Source organism: Marmota flaviventris, chromosome 10 (assembly GCF_047511675.1).
Source record: "Marmota flaviventris isolate mMarFla1 chromosome 10, mMarFla1.hap1, whole genome shotgun sequence".
Lineage (NCBI taxonomy): Eukaryota > Metazoa > Chordata > Mammalia > Rodentia > Sciuridae > Marmota > Marmota flaviventris.
The window spans coordinates 33,068,578-33,088,912 of record NC_092507.1 but is presented as its reverse complement, the minus strand read 5'-3'; the positions used below and the strand labels follow the sequence as shown (position 1 = coordinate 33,088,912).

Sequence of the window (20,335 nt, the reverse complement as noted above, 5' to 3'; positions counted from 1 at the left end):
AGGGGAATATATTACAATAAGTTACTTTGGATCTAAGGCCTAGGCTTAGCACAGGGATATTTCATTTTATAATAAAAATACTTTCTTAATAAGAACAATGCCTACAGGTAAGCCAATATGGAGTTTGGAACATATTAAAAACCTCAGGTATTCATGTCATTCAATCTGAAATGAGAGAAAAGGGAAGGGAGATGATACACATTTTTCCCAGGTCCTATTTTTAGTAAACTACTTTTTTTTCTACGAATAACCTTTAATTTGCTTTTGGGTATGATTTCTTTTTCTTTCTTTTTTTTTCTTTTTTTTGTGGTGCTGGGGATTGAACCCAGGACCTTGTGCATGAAAGGCAATCACTCCCCTACCAACTGAGCTATATCCCCAGCCCATATTGGGTATGATTTCTTGGAAATCATCTTTCATGTCAGAGAATTATTTTTTATTCACATTTTTACTGTGGCAAAATATGTATAACATAAAATTTTACCATCTTAACCATTTTTAGGATTTCAGTTGTATTAACATTTGTAGTTGTTATGCAGCTATCACCATCACCCAACTCTCTTTTGTCTTATAAAACCAAAACTCTATACCCATTAAACAAGAATTCCCCACTCCCCCCCCCCACCAGCCCGCTGCATTCTACATTCTCTTAATGATTTTGACAGCTCTAAGAATCTTACAAAGGTAGAATCACACCATATTTGCCCTTTTGTGATTGACTTACTTCATTTAGCACAGTGTCCTCAAGCTTCCTCCCCATTGTAGCATACTGAAGAATTCCCCTCCTTTTTTTTTCTTTAATATTTTTTTAGTTGTTGATGGACCATTATTTTATTTATTCCTTTATATACTGTGCTGAGAATCGAACCCAATGCTTCACACATGCTAGGCAAATGCTCTATCACTCAGCCACAACCCCAGCCCTTCCCCTCCTTTTTAAGACTGAATACTATTCCATTGTATGTCTATGCCACATTTGGCTTATCCACTCATTGGCTGATGGAAACTTGGGTTGTTTTCACATTTTAGTTATTGAACATAGACACTACTTCATGAGAAGAAATGGAAGGATAATTTACAAATGTGTGCTCATATTGTTGTCCCCAGCGGTAGCCTTTTGCATCCTTGGGGAGTGGTAGTAACTAGTCTCCTGATCTATGATTCCTTTTAGTCCAGGGCAATCTCTGGAGGAGGGAATATCTGAGAGTCCTTAGCAGTCAACACTCATAGAGCCTGGGAGACGTGATGGTGACTGGTGGCAGTCACCAAATGGCCATTACTGTGCATAATATTATGGTGAACAACCTTGTACATAAATCTTTAGGTGTAGCTCTGATTATTTCCTAGGATAAATTCCTAGAAGTATTTAAACACAAAGTCAATAGATGCTTACTGAATGGTTGGTAGGTGAATAAACAAGGAGGAAGAAGGAATAAGGAGAGAGAAAAGACAATGGAGGCTGAAGGGAGGAAGAAGGTATGTTGGGTAGGGTCTGGACCTGGACCCCTGAGGAAGGGTCCCTCTCACCTTGGTGATAGGACCAGCATGAGCCTGATACTCATTGAATTCTTTCTGCAAAGGCAGGGGGTACTTCATGGCGCGGATGGTTCCCACTGAGGTGCCCACAAACATCATGCGCCCGGAATGGGAGATGACAATTGCTGTGTAGACGACGTCAAATGCTGACATCTCTCGCAGGACCTGGAACACAGACAGCTCTGTTTAACTGAGAGGCTGAGCTATGTTTCCTGTGTCCTGATATCATTCTCTTCCTTCCCTCTAATAGCACTCTTAGAGTCTGTATTAAAAGAATGTGGTTTTTTCCCTATTCCTTACCACATCTTGCATGGTGCCTAGCACATAAAAGGTTCAAACTAGGTATTTCTCAGTTGCTTGACTGATGAATGGTAGAAGTTAGGAATGATGCCAATGACTGGAATCTTTGTACAGCACTTCCTCTGTGCCAAGTACTATTCTACACCCTTCCCATGTTGTAACTCGTTCAGCCTTCACCAGAATCTGGAGAGAGCGACCATTAGGCCTATTTTAAAGATGATGAAAAGATGAGTCAAGAGGTGAAAAATAACTTGCCTCAACTCATAAACCTAGTAAGTGCAGACTGACTGTTCTTTCTTCTTTTTTTTCCTTCTTCTTCTTCTCTCTTTCCCTCTTTTGGTACGGGGATTGAACCTAGGGCCACTTTACTGCTGAGCTAAATCCCCAATCTTTTAGTTTTAATTTTGAGAAGGGGTCTTGATAAGTTGTTTAGGTCCTTGCTAAGTTATTGAGGCTAGCTTCAAACTTGCCATCCTCCTGAGTTGCTGGGATTACAGGTGTGTGCTACTGACCAGTCTCTCTGCTCTTGATGGCCATGCTGTCATGCACCTCAGAGTGAGAACAGGAGGCTGATCATAAATTTATTCAGAAAACATTTATTAATTCCCACTATATGAACATAACTCCATCTCCAGGGAACTCATTCATTTCTTCACTCATTAATAAACTCATTCCCCCACCTATTTATTGAATGTCTATTGCAGACCATGCAGTGCACTAGTAGTAGGAGCTTTATTTTAGTGCAGTGCTATAGAAGCTGCCACAGAACTAGGACCAGGTTACCTAGGGTACAAAGGAGTCACCATTCACTGAACTATGTTCCAACCATGGGGAACCTGCCTTAGGTTGGTTTGTTGCTGCAGTAGCTATGTGCAAACCGCCTCCCCCCGCCACCAGCCCTATGAGAAGAGCTGGGGAAAAGCCAGAGAAGCCAGTGATAATCAGCTGTTGCTGGGCTCCTGGAGGAGCACCCAGCCACATTTGTGTTAAGTCTCTTTCCAGAGCCAAATGTGGTAATGCTAACATCTGAGAGATGAGGGATTTTGAAAGAATACAGAGGCAAGTCCAGGTGACAGCAGCTAACTATACTTGTGCTTTTACCCCAGCTAAGTGCCAACCAAGGGCCAGAGTGCGGTTTAGAGACACTGCTGACCTCCATGCCTAGCGGGCAGAGGGGAAGTTACAGATAGCAAGCAAAATGGAAATGGAAAAGGGGCCTACAGTTTAACCGCCAGGAAAGGCACTGAGCAAGAAATTCAGGAAGTGACAGTAACTGAGCTGACCCAACAGGAAGAACAGCCAGGGGCTGTCCTATGAGGAAGGGCCCTCTTTGCCAGCATACTGTCTGCTGTAAGCATGGGTGGCTGTCTTTTGTAAATCAACACAATAGCCCAGCGGTAGGGCAGGGGCAGACTCACTGAAGAATCTGCAATCTCCTTGAGGGTCTGGTCTGATCCAACAGCAAAAATAATTCTGCCATCAGGGGAGACCGTAACACAGTTGTAGCTGCAGGACTTGAGCACACACTCTGTCTCTCTCTTTCCTGAAGACAGATTCCATTCATATATAGCACCATCTGTGCCACCAGAAATCAGTTTGCTGTCATCTGCGTTCCAGACAATTGAGCGAATCTGCAGATGATGAAGACACACCCAGGTAAGAGTGTTTGCACACACACGGCAACATGGCCATGGGACGAACTCCTCAGGTGCTCCACTAGACTGAGGCAGGATGGCTCTTCCTGGTAGAGGAAATCACAAAGCATAGCTTCTTGGAAATGTTAACATTCTGTTTTCTAGATGCTTGCAAAATACTGCAGGTAAAACATTCACATTTCTTTTATACTTTATGAATGCAAAGAATGACTCACAATGGTTTCTTAATGCTACAGCCAATTAATTATTGCTACATTTTAAAAACTTTGAAAATTTGAAATTGTGTGTGTGTGTGTGTGTGTGTGTGTGTATGTGTTTTCACAGGAAGTTGCAAAAATAGCACAGAGAGAGTGGATTTCCAGGGTGGCAGAATGAGGATCTCAGCTGATCTCCCCAGTGAAATGAGTTAACTGGTCAAAAATGATTGAAACAGTGAAATAATCTTTTAAAGTCTCTGGAAATTCTCCTAAGGGCAGGCAGTAGATTCAAGAGAATCATCTTGGTAAGAACAGTCTGTGGCATCTGAGTCATGACTGGCTCCATTCCCAGCCTCAGCTCCAGAATCACCACCATTGTGCACTCTGAGCAGGAGCTGCCAAGATGCGGGGACTCCCTTTCCTTACAGCTCCCGATCTTAGGCTATGGTTCATCCTGGGAAGGTCATACTGCTGGCGTTTCTTATCCCCACTCTAGCCCCAAGTTAACAACAGCTCTATCTCAGGCAGGCATGGCCAAGAAGACCTGGTTTCCCCACCACCAACTAGTCCCTACTCATTGGCAGAAGAACTACTCCAGTTACAGCAAGCCTAGAATACTGGTGCCCAATTGCTTGTGCCTGTTTGCTCCCAGGTGGAGGCTCCTCACCATGAGGAGCAAGCTGAAAAGATCAGGGGTTCCATTTACCCTACGTACACACCACAAGTTCCACTCACAGAGTGGGGGTGTCACTCAGGAAAAGCAGGTCCCTGCCCTGGCACTGGTGTGGTAGAACCAGGATTTTGCCCAGGGAAAAGTCAGGCCTTAAGACAAAGAACTCTATAGCTCTGCTTGAGGAGACCGATTTTACTTTACTTGGGACAGAACCCAGTGAAGTCTGTGCCTATGGGCATGTTTAAAACAATGGAGACCTTGGTGGAGAGTGATTAAGAGGAGGCTGGTAATCATGATATAAGAAAAATCATAGCGCAACCAAGTTTCAATAGAACAAGGGAAAGAGTCGAGAAGAACAATCTGTGGGCTGGAAGGCTGTGGGCATGTGCTACGCTGCACACCCTCGGCAGCCACTGGAGCAGAGATGGGGAAACATGAGCACACCCCTGTACTGCTGGAAGACCTGCTAGCCCCTGGAGGAGCCCCACTACGCATTGGACAATAAGCTCTGACTCTGGGGCATCTCATAGGAAGCAAGGCTTAAAAATAAAGCCACATGCATCCCTGGCAGCCTGGAAACTGCATACCTGATCATGCCATACTTTTTCAGGGACAATCAGAGTGGGCACATCACACTACCAATCTCTGCTGAACATGTAGCAAAACCCATAAACTCCCTGAAACTGTGATAGTAGCTCCCAAGTCTCACACAAATCCAATAGTAAAAGGTAAAAATAGTAAAAGGTAAAAAAAAAAAAAAATGGTTAAGAGGGTTCATACACAATCCATGATTTATAAGCAGCTTACACCACCTGGAGGCAAACCCTAGGCAGCCAGGTTAAAAACGATAAAAAGAAAAAAAAAATCTAAGCAGGGATATTAGAGGCTTTACACTGCAGGGGAAAAAGACTTCATAGAATTAGTTCAACCAACGGCCACCAACAATTTCCTATGGGGAATAAGAATCCATATCTAATTATTAGATATCTAGTATCTAATAATTAAGATAACACGTTATCTAAAATAAAGTCCATAAAAATTATGAAACATACAAAAACCCCCAAATCCCCAACAGATAGTCTGACCAAAAAGAAAAAACAAAAGAAAAAAGTAAGCAGGCAAAAGAAACTGCCTTTGAAGGGGCCCAGAGGGTACACTTGAGACAGTCAGAGACCCCTGTAGACACAAAGGATAAATGCACTCCTGAATTTTTAAAAATTTAATTTAATTTATTCTAATTATACATGACAGCAGAATGCAATTCAATTTATATTACCCAAATAGACCACAATTTTTCATATCTCCGGTTGTACACAAAGTAGAGTCACACCATTCGTGTTTTCATACAGGTACTTAGGGTAATGATGTCCGTCTCGTTCTGCCATCTTTCCTAGCCCCATGCCCCCTCTGTGCCCCTCCTTCCCCTTTGCCCTATCTAAAGTTCATCTGTAAGCCAATCTCAAAAAACCAAATGTCTGATATAAAGATGTACTCCTAGATTTTAACTCATAGCTTGTTAGCTATTGAAAGCATGGGATGCGCTTCCCTGCTCTCCCACTTTCACTCAGGGCTTGTTAGCTGCTAAGAGCATGATCTGTACCTTCCCACCCCCCACTAACTCTCAGTCTTATCAGCCTCCAAAGACCAGGTGTATCATTAAAGCCATGACAGCCTTGCTATGACTCTCTGAGCACAAACAACATAAAGGATAAAACTGTTGAGGAGTTTTATCCTTTATGGTGAAACAGCATTGAAACCAGGGCCCTTGTTACCTGCCTTGATTTGTCTCCTTTTTCACTCCTACCCATGTGTTCTCTTAACAGCCACACAGCAGCTCATCCTCATCACAAGACAGAGAGGTTCATACAGGATGTCACATCGATTTGCAAGATGTAATATCTGGTGCCAGGATGATGGGCTAAGGTCCCCTCCCTCAAGGTTAAGAGCTTTCCCAGGAAAAGAAAAACACCTTTAAATATGTACCTGAAGCCAATTAATATTCCCATCCTCACATGAATAAACTAGCTCTTTCCCTCTGTCCTGGGAGCTAGCTGGACACTCTTTGGTCAGTGCTGTGTCTCCCTTCTGCTTGAGCAAGAAGTCCCAACAAAGTGTCCTGACCCTGTTAAGTTAGTGTTCCTTTATCTGATCTTTCTGATGGAGACCACAAGACCCCACCTAGCTGGTAACAGATGTAGCAGACAAAGACTTCAAAGCAGCTAATAAAATATGTTCAGTGAACTAAAGGAAACCATGCTTAAGTAATTAAAGGAAGGTATGATGACAAGTCTGATCAAATAGGCAATATTAATAAGAAGCCAGAAATTATTTTAAAAGTTAAACAAATTCTGGAGTTGAAAAGTATAATAATGAAATGAAAAAATCACCCAAGGGACTTAAGAATAGATTTGTTTTGTTTTAGTTTCAAGATTCTCACTAGTTGCCCAGGCTGGCCTTAAACTCTCCAACCTTCTGCCTCAGCCTCCCAAATAGCTGGGGTCATAGGTGTGTGCCACCACACCTGGCTTCAATAGTAGATTTGAGCTGGTAAACTTGAAGATAGGTCAATGGAGATTATATAATCTGAAGAACACAGTAAAAAAATTTCAAAAAATTAAAAGAGCCTCAGGGAAATGTGGGTGCCAATTAAATGTACTAGCATGTATAACAGGAGTACCAAGAGGAGAGAAAGAAAAAAAGGCAGAAGATATATATATATATATAAATATTTAAGGTTGAAAACATCCCAAATGTATTGAAAAACATTAACCTACACCTCCAAGAAATGTAATAATCTCCAAGTAAAATAAATGCAAAGAAATCGACATTCAGACACACTATAGTTAAAATACCAAAAGCCAAAGATAAAAAAATCTTAGAAGCTATAAGAGAAAAACAATTTATCACAAATAAGCGAACCCCAATAAGATTGACATTGGACTTCTTATTAGAAATAAGTACAGAAGACAGTGGGAGACATTTTCAAAGTACTGCCAGTAAAAATCAACCAACCAACCAAACAAACAAACAACACGCCCTTACATCTAGCAAAAATATTTTCTATATTTGAAACATGAAAGGCAAATAAGGATGTTCCCAGATTAAATAAACTGATAAAATTAATTGCTAATAAGTCTGTCTTTCAAGAAATACTAAAGGAAGTTCTTTAGACTGAAAGCAGGCCACCCAACACAGCAATCTAAATCCATGCCAAACAAAACAAAACAAGCAATTTCAAAAGTAATCAAGTCACTGTGTAATTACATATTATATTTTCTTTATTCTCTAAGCTCACTGAAAGAGCAATTGCAATGAGAAAGTTCATAAAAAATTCACAAATTTACACTTGCTTTCATTTTTCTCTCAGCTTCTTTAAAAGGCAAAAATCAGGTAATGTAAAGTAATAAATAAACACTGTATTGTTGAATTTGTAAAAGGAAGATGCAATGTGTCTAACAATGATAGAACAATGAGGGCTGTACTGAATGGACCTTTGTAAGAGCAAAGCTTCTAGTTAGGTAGTGTTTTTTTTTTTTTTTTTTTTAAGCTGGTTTTCCATCTTTAGCCTGTTAATATGGGGGATTACATTGACCAATTTCATATACTGAGCTTGGCTCACAGTCCTAGGAGAAACCCCACTTGGTTTTCCAAATTCATTTTCTTACCCTCTTGATCTTTGGCCTCTTCCTCTTCGGGTCTCACATTTAATCTCCTCAAGGACCTTTTGATTTTATTTTCTAAATAACTTGAATCCACCCATTTCTTCCTAACATAGCTACCACCACCAGGATGCAAGACACTAACATTTATCATGGAACTATTCAGAACAGCCTCCTTATTGTTTCCATCTCTATCTCCTTCAATATATCGTTCATTCTGCAGCCCAGGTAAACTTTTAAAAATGCAAGTTTGGCCACATCATTCCCTGTCTTGAAAGTCTTCAATGATTTTAAGGAACAAAGAGGATAAATAAGAAAAAATCCTTATAAAACCTACATGATTCCATGCACTGGGGCTCCTGTAAACCTCTCTATAGTCTTAGCTCACCCAATGATACTAACGTTCCATCCCCACAGACACTTCAGCTCCTCTGGTATTCCCTGCAATCTGCTGTCTCTGGGTCTTTGGATCTTTAACTGCAGTGGAGAGTCCCATCAGTTGTCTGATTAATTCCTTCCCACTCCTCTATGACTGAGCCTTTGCAAGCCCCTCAACCTACATTATACCCATCCCTTCGTCATTTCTCTCATAACAACCCCATGTTTATTTTCATTAACTGCATTTTGTCTGTGTATTTTTTTTTTTATCATTTCTCTCCCCAAGTAGACAGCAAACACCACAAGGAAAGGAACCACTCCTCCTTGGTTTACCTGTGTCCCATTGACTAGCACAGTGCTCGGCCCTGTGCCCCATTTTCCCAGATGCCGTGCATTCACTCACCTTCCCCGTGTGTCCTTTCAGGTTTGTGATGTTCTCTAGGCTTGTGGTGGTAAAAACGTGAATCACATTTCCATTGATTGCAGCAAACAGGTGGCCTCCATTGCTAAAGGCACACTATAGGGAAACAGCAAAAGAGCAAGCAAGAGGTGAGCAGTCAACCGCACGCTGCCGCCAAAAGCTGCTTCTCTGGAAGAGTTCATGTGGGAATTATGTGTGGGATGGTGGGGGGAAGGTGCAGCAGGTCCGAGACTTGGCTGATATCTTCAGACACTGTCACTATTCTGTAGCTGGCACCAGCCAAGATTCACCACTGTCTTGTTTCAAGTCATCCTGGGGGATCCTGATGGGCTGGGCACTGCCTCTTACTGTTGATGATGACTCTCTGAGATTACTTTTCTTTTTCACAATTTGTTAGCTCCATGATCACAGAGCAGACTTATCATAGGTGGGATCCTACAATGTTTTAGGTTCAATGAAATATTTTGGCCAGATGTGGTGGCACACGCTTGTAATCTCAGTGGCTCAGGAGGCTGAGGCAGGAGGATTGTGAGTTCAAAGCTAGCCTCAGCAAAAGTGAGGCACTAAGCAACTCAGTGAGACCCTGCCTCTTTAAATAAAGTACAAAATAGGGCTGGGGATATGACTCAGTGGTCGAGTGCCGGTGGGTTCAATTCCCAGTACCTCCCCGCACCACCACCCCCCGAAAAAGAAAAAGAAATGTTTTGGTGGGCATAAGAAAACAGGGATAAACCCATATGCTCACTTTTATGAGCTTGGTGGGAGAAGCATTGGATTTTTTTAAGCTTTGGTCTCACCTCCCCAGAGTGTTAGTTCATGATTTTTCAACCCTGGATTTCCAAGAAACCAGACCTTCATCTCCAGCAGATTTTACCTCTCTGCATCCTCTGATAGAATACTCTTTGAAAGAACGTATATCATCAATGAGTAGATTCATAAGGCGTAGTTTATCAGCAAACCCTACTACAACGAAGTGTCCAGATGGGTGAAGGCTGATTGTGTATGCTTCTTCTTGATATTCCTTAAAAAGTTCCAGAGTGCTGTGAAAAAGATCCATTATTGAATTTAAGCCAAATTCCTAAGTTCCCCAAGTCCTCCATTGATGTGACATATATTATTATCACAGTATTAGGGATATTTTATTGTTTGCAATTATTGTTTCCTCTGTTTTCTAGACTTTGGTTACTTATGGCACCTAGTATGGCCATTGGGGGAACTGGTCAAGGTGTTGCCTAGTGATGTCAAAAACACACCTCTGTTGGGATTCCAAGAACCATGAGTACTGTGCAACTATTCTTTTTGTTTCTAGTAGTCCCAACAGCTGCATACCAGAACAAAGAAAACACTACAGGTGTAGTCTAGGGTGGGAAGTTCTTAGGGAAGTTGCATCAGAAACCTACAATTGCTAGGGACTTGGGGGTGACTAGGGCAGTGATGAGGAGAGAGGAGTAAAGGGTGTGGACACTCCAAAGAGTGAACAGCAGACCCAGGGAGAACTGGGGAGACAGTAGAGTTTATGTTAGAAGGTGAGACATTGGTGTGTTATCTTTATGTCCCAAGTGTACAGCACAGTGTCTAGCATGGAAAGCATTTAATAAACTACAAGTAATTTTCTAGTCCATTCAAGAGTGAAAAATAGGTAGGTTGACTGACTTTGATTTTTAAAAAGGGCTTTTCCAACTGAAAGCTTCTAAGTAATTAAATTGTAAAACTCTGTAATTAAAATTTTCACATATGTAAATTTAATAGGAATTCTGCAAACTACAGCAACAAAGCCTTTCATTTCTTACTTTGATTCATAATTCCAGATGCGAACAGATCGATCCAGTGAACAGGTAGCAATGAGGGGTTTGCGGATGCAGGTAGATAGACCAGTGATGGATGCTGAGTGTAATGGGTACATCAGGTACTCGAAATGAGCAGGCTTCCCCTGGAAACCATACAGAATGAGATCCAGAAGGGTGAGCAAAAAATTTGGTTATGTATTTCAGCTCTAATTAGTACCGAGGAACATTAATTAGCCTATATGCATAGAAATTAGGCCACGGAAAATTATTTTAATGTTATGCATATTTTCGTATGCTGCATTATTTTAAAATATTATTTTTTTAATGGAAATAAACATTTTATTCTATGAGTACCCCAAATTTAATTTAACCATTCCTTTATTGTGGGGACATTTAAGTGGTTTCCAATTTTTATTAATTAGGAAAAAACATTAGTCTAAATATCCTTACATGTAAGTTTTTGAGTATCTCTCTGCTGTTTCCTTAGGATACATTTGTAGAAATGTGGTATGGATGATTTTAAGTATCTTAATAGGTAACCCCAAGTTTCTTTCCAAAGAAACTGCACCAGCAACAAATGAGAGTAAATGAGTAAGTGATTTCAAATTGAAATGCATCCTATTGCATTGGTCATGAAGGTGTATCTATGTCTGTGGACCAGAGGCATTATCCCAGGGACTTCTGCATGAGGAATGAAGCTGGGAAAGTTAATGAGGTGCACATATTTTACATCTGTCCACAAGTCAAGACAAAGGCAGAGATGGAAATTCCCTCGAATTTTGGGCTTTCTTATATGCACTTACTCCTTCCTTCTCTACCGTCTCAGGGAAAGAGGTGCCATGCTGGGTGGTGGGGGTGGCACGAAGTACTTCTATTCATCTCCATCTGTTACCCCCCTTCCTACCCCACCCACAATATCTTGAAGATCCCTGTCTCCATCTGCACATTCCCATTAGCTTTTTTTAAAAAAATATTTTTTAGTTGCCAGTGGATCTTTATTTTATTTATTTATATATGGTGCTGAGAATCGAACCCAGTGCCTCACACATGCTAGGCAAACACTCTACTCTATTGAGCCACAACCCTAGCCCCTCCCATTAGCTTTTAAATACACTCAAATCTTTCTTGCCTTAAAAATAAAAGCAACCCTTTCCTTTCCCCCTGTTCTTTGCACCTATGCCTGCAATAGTTGTTTGTCAGGTGAGAAGTCAGACAAATGGGTGTACTGGTTTCCCTTAGAATTCATGACTACAAACCTGTAGGGGTCATTTAATACTGCTTGGCAATGTTTTCCAAATATGTTTATTTTCTGAATCTCCAACATGACTATTTCATACTATTTATTCTCTCTTTTTCAAACTTCCTAAACTTTTTCATCCATGTCCTCTTCTGAGGACCTCACCTCATATTTCTTTGATATTTTTGTTTCATTTTCTATCTCAAAAGCATAATTAAAACTCATATAACATAAATTTTACTTTATGTTTATTTAATCTCCTCCTCCGCCTTCAATTTCCTATTTCTTCCTTATCATGGATGGATTTTACTGATCTTCTTGACTATAGGTATATTTTGTATTTCTATAAATGAAAGGTGCTTTAGATCTCATCCTGTATTTTTACTTTTTCCTCTCAACACTATATTTTTAAGGAATCACCTATGTTGTGGCATGTATAATTTATTGCTTCTAATAATGTCTGTATTCTCTAATTTTCGTCTAGTTACTTTATTTCTCCATTACCACTAGGGATGAATACTAGGAGTGTCTTAACTGTCCATTGCTACAAATACAAAGATGAACATCTTTGTACATGTTTAGCTTGTGGGTTGGAATTTCTGGTATGTATTCAGTGGCAGACTATTGGCTACCAAGACACATACATTCTCTATTTAGTTTTCTAGAAAGAACTATCAGATTGCTCTCTAGAATGGTTGTACCTATTTACACGCCTATCAAGGCACAACAGGATTCCCATTCCTTTTTGTCCTCAGAAATCTCTGGTTTTTTAAAATATAATAAAGAAAATCCTTGTAAAGAAGGATCTTAGTGTTGTTTTAATTCACATTTTTCTGCTCATAGGCAACAGAAACTGTGAGAACAAGGTGTTTGATTTAATAGACAGTGGTTTCAAGGTAGCAATTATAAATATGTACCAAGAAATAAAAGAAATCAATGATTTAAAAAGTAAAGAAAAAAGTGATGACAATGTTTATTAAATACAGAACATCAGTAGAGGAATAGATGGTATAAAAATAGAAATTCTGGAGTTAAAAAGTATAATAATTGAAATAAAAATTCACTAGAGGGGCTCAAGAGTGAACTGGAACTGGCAGGAGAATTAATAAACATAAATCACTAAAGATAATGCAATTTGAAGAATACAGAAAAAGAATGAAGAAAATCAAGAGAACTTCAGATAAGTGTGGGACATCATATTAAGCACACCAACATATACATAATGTGAGTATTAGAAGAGAGGAGAGAAAGAGCCAAAAAATATTTGAATACTGGCTGGAAATTCTTAGAAAAATGCAAACTGAAACTGACTCAAGAAGGACCAGATAATCTAAATAGATACATAATAAGCGAAGAGATTGAATTAGAAATTAAAAAAAAAAACTTCTCACAAAGAAAAGCCCAGGCCTAATGGTTTCACTGGTGACATTTATTTAAGGAAGAATCAAGGCTAATTCTTCACAAACTCTTCATAAAGTAAGCGAGGCTGGAATATTTCTTAGTTAATTCTAGGAGGCTCTGATACTAAAAACAAAGACATCAGAAGAAAACTAGAGATCAGTATCTCTTATGAATATCAATTCAAAAATCCTCAATAAAATATTATGGTTTGAATCTAACAACATATAAAAAGGATTATATACCATGACCAAATGGATTTTATCCTAGGAATACAAGGAAGATTTAACATCTGAAAATCAATTAATATAATATACTATATTAATAGAATAAAAAACAAACTACATGGTCATCTCAATATACACTCAAAAAAAGTATTTGATAAAATCCAACATCCTTTCAGAGAAAAACACTCAACTAGGAATGGGGGCAGGGAAATTTTGTAGCCTGATATATGATATCTTCCAAAACACTTTGGATAATATCCCACTTAATGGTAAAAAATAGGATACTTTCATCTTAAGATCAGGAACAAGATAAGGGTATCTGTATTCATAACATCTATATAACAGGGTTCTAGAGGTTCTAGCCATGGCAATTAGACAAAAGTAAATAAATAAAAGGCATTCAGATTGGAAAAGAAGAATAAAATTTCTCTATTGCAAATGACATGATCTTGTGTATGGAAAATTCTTAGGAATCCAGTTAAAAACTATTGAAACAAATAAATGAGTTTGATAAGGTTGCCAGATATGAATCAGTATGCAAAAATTTAATTGTATTTTTATATTCTTGGAACTAGTAATTAAAAAACGCAGCACAACTCTATTTACAATAGCATAAAAAAATATTAGCTGGGCATGGTTGTACATGTCTGTAGTCCCAGCTACTTGGGAGGATTAGGTGGAGGACCTTTGAGCCCATGAATTCAAGATCAGTCTGTGCAATGTAGTGAGAAACCCCCATCTAAAAATATATTTAGAAATAAATTTAACTAAAGAAGTGCAAAAGATACATTCTGAAAGTTATAGAATATTATCAAGATAAATTAAAGATCTAACCAAATGGGTAGAAAAATCCCATGTTTATGGATTGGTAGGCCTAATATTGGTAAAATAGCAATAAGTGCATTAGGGCTGGGGATGTAGCTCAGTGGGAGAGCACTTGCCTAGCATGCATGAGGTCCTGAGCTCAGTCCCCACAATCCCCACCCCCCTACAAACATATAAATGTAATAAGTCCCAAATCGCTCTACAAATTAAATGCTAATCCTATAAGGATCCTAGATCACTTCTTTGTAGAAATTAGCAAACTGATTCTAGAATTTATGTGGAATTGCATGGGACTTGGAATACCTATAACAATCTTGAAAAAGAACAAAGTTGGAAAACTCATGCTTTCTGACTCCAAAACTTACTAATAGGCAACAATAATCAAGACAATCTGAAACATGGCAAAAAGTAACACAATGTGGTACAGGCAGAAAGACAGATGATTAATGGAACAGAGAATAGATAACCTAGAAATAACCTGTGTATCAACTGATTTTTAACAAGGGAACTAAGACCATTCAATGGAGAAAGAATAATTTTTCAAAAAGTGGTGCTGGAACAATTGGACCCCTACTCTATGCCTCTTACATAAATGAACTCAAAATGGATCAGAGACTAAATGAAGAGCTATTACTGTAATACTCTTAAAAGAAATATTGGGGTAAATCTTTATGACCTCAGCTATGACAAAGGATTCTTGAATATAACAATAAAAGGACAACCAACAAATTAAAAAATAAATTCGGCCAGGCAGGGTAGCTCATGTTATAATCCCTGCAACTTAGGAGGCTGAGGCAGGAAGATTTTAAGTTTGAGGCCAGCCTTACAACTTAGCAAGACCCTGTCTCAAAAAGGGGTGGGGATGCAGCTCAGTGGTAGAGCACCTCTGGGTTTAATCCCCAGAATGAGTGAATGAATGAATGAATGAATGAATAGACTTCATCAAAACTGAAAACTTTCATGCATCAAAGAACACTATCAAGAAAATAAAAGGACAACATACAGAATGGGAGAAAATACCTTCAATTTACACAACTGATAAGAGACTTGTATGTATAATATATAAAGAACACTTACAACTCAATAAATAAAGGACAACAGAATTTAAAAAGTGGGCAAAAGATCTGAATAGACATTTTTCAAAGAAGACATACAAATGGCAAAAAGCACATGAAAAGATGTTTACTATCATAGTGATCAGAAAAATGCCAACCAAAACCATGATGAGACTCCACATATTGTGGGATGGCTATAACCAAAAAGCCAGATAATAACAAGTGTTGACAAGGATAAAGAGAAGTCAGAACCCTCATATGCTGCTTATCGGTATATAAAATGGTGTAGCCCCCTTGGAAAACATTCTAGAGCAGCTCCTCAAATGGTTATACACAGAGTTACCATGCCACACAATTCTATTCTTAGGAAGAGAAATGAAACCATATACCCACACAAAAACTAGTTCAGGCATGTTCACAACTGTAGTATTCATAAATATCCCAAAGATGGAGAAACCTTAATATCCAAAACTGATGCATAAACAAAACATGGTATATTCATACCATGGAATACTATTTAGCTATAAAAAGGAATGAAGTAGTGATACATGCTACAACCTGGACGAACCTTAAAAGCACTATGCTAAATCAAAGAAGCCAGTCATAAAAGTCCACATATTGTATGATTCCATTTATATGATATGTCTGGAATAGGCAAATCTATAAAGATATGAAGTAGATTAGTGGTTGCTTAGGGTTGGGGAAGGTAGGGTAGGAGGATGGAGAGATAATAGCTAAAGAGTGAGGGCTTTTATTTGGAGGTGGTGAATATGTTCTAAAATGAACTCTGGCATTGGTGTACAACTCTGTAAATACTCTAAAATCTGTTGTATGATATACATTGAATAGGTAAACTCTATAATGAATTAATTCAATAAAATCCATTACTTAGAAAGGTATGTTAAAATCTCCTACCACAATTGTAGGTAGTCTATTTTCCTTGTTGTTTTGTCAACTTTCACTTTATATATTTTGGATCCATGGTGCTAGGTGCATACAGATTTAAAATTATGATATCTTATTAAGTGAACTTTTTATAAGTACAATGTGAGCTTCATCTTTAATGGTACTTTCAATGGTAATGTCTGTAGTGTATTTATACTAGCTTTCTTTGTCATTCTAAAATGAAGCAAAAATCCAACAAAAACATTTTTTATATAAATACTCTTGTGCCCATAAACAAGTATAGCAAATTAATTTCTTGAAGAGCAATTGCTGGTAAAAGGTAGATAGGTAGGATTTACATGTGACAATGCCAAAGAGGATACAGCAACAATCACAATCCCACCCTGTGTATCAGATGCTTCTAAGCTGACATCTTAAAGTTAGTGTTTCCTTTACTCAGTTATGAAGACGGGGTGGGGTGAATGATCCAGTCTCAGCTTGTGAAGAATTTGTCCACACGGTGGCCAGTCCCTCCACCACCGCAGGCCCATCTGGAAGGAGGCTTTGCTGGGAAGACTCACTTTGCTGATCTCTGTCAGGGACATGGTGATGCTGTAGATCTGGTTCTTACTGGTGCTGGCAACCAGGGTTTCCTCCGAGGGACTGAAGCACATGCACAGAATGTCCTGTTTGTCAGACTGACTTGGGTCATTGCTCTGTGGGTCCACAGGAATCTGCTCAAGACACAAGATGGCTGTTAGTAATGGCCCCACACGTCAGCATGTCCTCAGGCCTGGAGATTTCTCTCAGATCCGTTTAGCTTACAGACCCCCAGACCAGGATGCTTCCCAGGCTCCTCTTCAGGTGTGGAGAAGGCAGGGCCTGAGCACCTCTGCTTCTATGGGGCTTCAACTCTGCTATCCATTCACCTTTAAGTGATGAGTGGCTGAATAACAAAAAGCACTATGAAAATTGTCAATCCATCATCTCCACTTGAGATTCCCCTTTCAATACGCATTTATCTAAACCTCACTCCTGCCCACCTGTTGGAAGTCCAGGGCATGTGCTACCTGGCACCAGGCATAACAGTGTGCATTTCAGGGCAGCAGAGGGCTGTGGCAGCCCTTCCACCATGTGTGGTAGTGACAGGGTAGAGAAAAAAGAAGGGTCACACAGTTTCTGCCAATAGTCTCTGACAGGGTCTACGGTTCTCAGCTAGACAATAAAATCAGATTTCCTTTCCCTGGCTGTTCATCTTCTTCTATTGGCAATCAAACTTATTGAAGGGCTGGCCTACACACCTATTTTTTATTTTTATTTATTCCCTTTCATTATGTATGGCAGTGTGTCAGCTTAGAACCAACTTCCTTAGCAAGAGTCCTAAAGTGCAAGAAGTAAAATAAAAAAAATCAATAAATGGGATGGTATCAAGCCACAAAGCTCCTGCACGGCTATTTCTGCTTCTTTACCACAAACTCAATTTTTAATTCCTTAGCATTTGGCTTCCACTGCATCATTCTATCCTCAGGAAGATCAGAAATCTCCTTATCAGAAATCTCCCTGCTCAGTCCTCATTATCTTGGCTTTTCCTGATCTGTGGAGCTGAGGGCAGGACCCACCTCCCTAGGGGGCAGGACACTGGGCTCTCATGCTTAGGCCCCTCTGCTTGGAGTGCCATCTTTCCATGCAGTCCAATCCTTCTTCATGCAGTCAGTTTCCTTGCTTTGGCAGGTTAGAGCTGGCTCTAGGAAACCTTCCCTGGCCCGCCTTGGCTGGGTGGGCACTGATATTCCCTAATGTGCCCACAGTCCCTGGGAGTTCCCTCTTGTCACATTTATCACACTGTGAAAAGTACAATGGGTGCCCTCGCACTGGAGACCTCGTCCCACCTCTGCATCCCAGTGCTCACAGCAATGCCTGGCATGTAGTAGGTGTTCATCAAATGGATGGTAGCAGCTTTCTTGTTCTCCTCCAGAGACAGCGAGTTCCTGCCCCTCTGGCTTCCTGCCCTCTTCCTGGCTTATCTTCTTCACTGAGTTGATCCCCATCTGACACCCTGATTGCATTTGTTTCTTTGCCTGTCCTTTGAGGTCTAACATCATGCTTCTCATGTGATGGCTTCTCCATGTAGTTCCAGCCCCTGCCACAGAGCCTGGCACATGGTAAATACTCCAGTATTCATTAAACAAATAGATCAAGAAACATAAGAGTGGGTTGCTTTATAGGCAAAGTAAGCTCACACCACTCCTGCCTTCTCCCCCTCAGCCCACACCCTCCTCACTCTGACCCCCGATTTTCCTCTTTGGCACAAAACTTTCCCCAAGCATCCATCTTCAAAGCCTGGCATCATCTCTGAGGGCTCCTTGCCTCTCTGACCTCCCACCTCCATTCACACTTAACCTTCAGAAAGGTGCTCTTTTCCCCGCCTTCCCTGGTACCTACTACCATCGTCTTAGACCTCACTACCTTTTGGCTGCCATAACAAACACCTCTCAATGGATTCCTAATCATAGCTAAACAACTACTACTATTCTTGGAGCACCACACACCAAGCACTGCACACGCTGATTTTCAGAGACTGTCATTTCATTCTTTCGACAACCATCCTTCTTGGTGTAAGTGTGCTACTTTTCTCAATAAAGAAACATGGATTTTGGTAGATCCAGCAACTCATCTCGAGTCACTCAGTCAATAAATGGCAGATCTAAGTCAGAATTCATTCTTTGTATTTTTAGCAGCTTTCAATCCAATGCCTCAAGACTCACCCCCACTATGTATTACGGGCAGATCAGTGTTTTAATAAGCATGACCTTTCCCACTAGACAGCCTTACAGGGTGCTGCTGAGTTATGCAAATCACACCCCCAGGCTGGCGTTGGAGATCTTTGACCAACCTCAACTCCCCTCTTACCCTTTCCAGTGCCTTCAATCCCTCTTGGCTGTGGAAAAGGTCTTCCCCACATACCCCTGCTTGTCCCAGGATGCCTCTGCTAAAGCTGTCCTCTTCATCTGGAGTACCTGGTTTTGTTTCTTCCTGTCAAATGCTATCCATCTCCTAAGACCCTGCCTCAAAGATTACCATTAAACACCAAGGAGCCTTCTAGATTCTTCCCCAACTCAATATATATTCTCTCTCTTTACAATACCTTGTATTTATTCCACAAACATCGCTGGCTGCTTATTATGTGGCAAGTAATATGTTTGGTCTTAAACATTAAAACTGATCTAATAATTACTATGAGAACACTAAGGTTCCAAGAAGAAATGTAATTTACTCTACGGTTCTTTCCCAGGATTCAAAACTAGACCCTTCCTGCTCCTAAACCCCAATTTTGTCGGCTTCACCCTGAATCCTTCCTCAAGACAGATACCATCTCAAGTCACCATTTCTGTTCAGCACTCCAACCCCATCCCTTTCCATCAAGTGCCCTGTCAGAGCTCTGCTCTTGGACAACAAATGCCAATAGGACCCTGGTTTGCTTCTTCCTTCCTCTATTCCTTACCCGGATTTCCCTGCTCTCTCGGTAAAAGTCCTTTTCTTCTATCTTTTCAAACAGCAGAACTCTTCCGGGTCCAGCAGAGCAGGCAAACCCCTTTGAATAGGCAGCAATGGCGAACACCCGGGGCATGACCAGTTGGTTGTGGCTACTGGTCGTCAGGATCTGTTCAAAGGAAGGGACTGGGGAACTGACTGGTGGAAATTCGACCAGGCTGGAAAAGGAAAACAGCACATAAAGGGGTCAGACAATCCCACGAGATGAATTCTGCTCAGAAGAAGAAAGAGGGCTGTCCTTGGATGTGGCAGAAGCCACTCAATGATCTCCTTTCCTATTGCCAAACTGCTATCCTTTGGCCTGGGAATGCCACAAACTCCAAAGACAGAAGACTGGAAAGCTACACATTTATTTGGTAGTTTCTCAACCCTCATGGTCATGATAATGATATGATGATTCCCATTCTGTTTAGATAAAAGTGTCTCAGAAGGGTTGAGTTTTCTAAGGTCACACAACTGTGGCTGAGATTGGATCCAGGTTTTCATTTTTATTCACTTATTAATCCATTTGTATAATACATATTTATATTTGCTTATAAATATTTATCTG

The 20,335-nt window shown here is 40.1% G+C and overlaps 1 protein-coding gene across 1 annotated transcript in view; it reads right to left on the bottom strand.

Annotated features, from left to right (window-relative positions):
• Cfap57 (cilia and flagella associated protein 57) overlaps positions 1-20,335 on the bottom strand; it is a 70,072-nt gene that overhangs the window by 39,731 nt on the left and 10,006 nt on the right. Inside the window, exons 5-11 of the mRNA XM_027937638.3 lie at positions 19,736-19,943; positions 16,815-16,967; positions 10,610-10,749; positions 9,694-9,859; positions 8,802-8,915; positions 3,255-3,467; positions 1,528-1,701 (exon numbers count right to left, since the gene is read on the bottom strand). Of these exons, the coding sequence (XP_027793439.2) occupies positions 1,528-1,701; positions 3,255-3,467; positions 8,802-8,915; positions 9,694-9,859; positions 10,610-10,749; positions 16,815-16,967; positions 19,736-19,943 (1,168 nt within the window). The remainder of the gene's footprint in view (positions 1-1,527; positions 1,702-3,254; positions 3,468-8,801; positions 8,916-9,693; positions 9,860-10,609; positions 10,750-16,814; positions 16,968-19,735; positions 19,944-20,335) is intronic.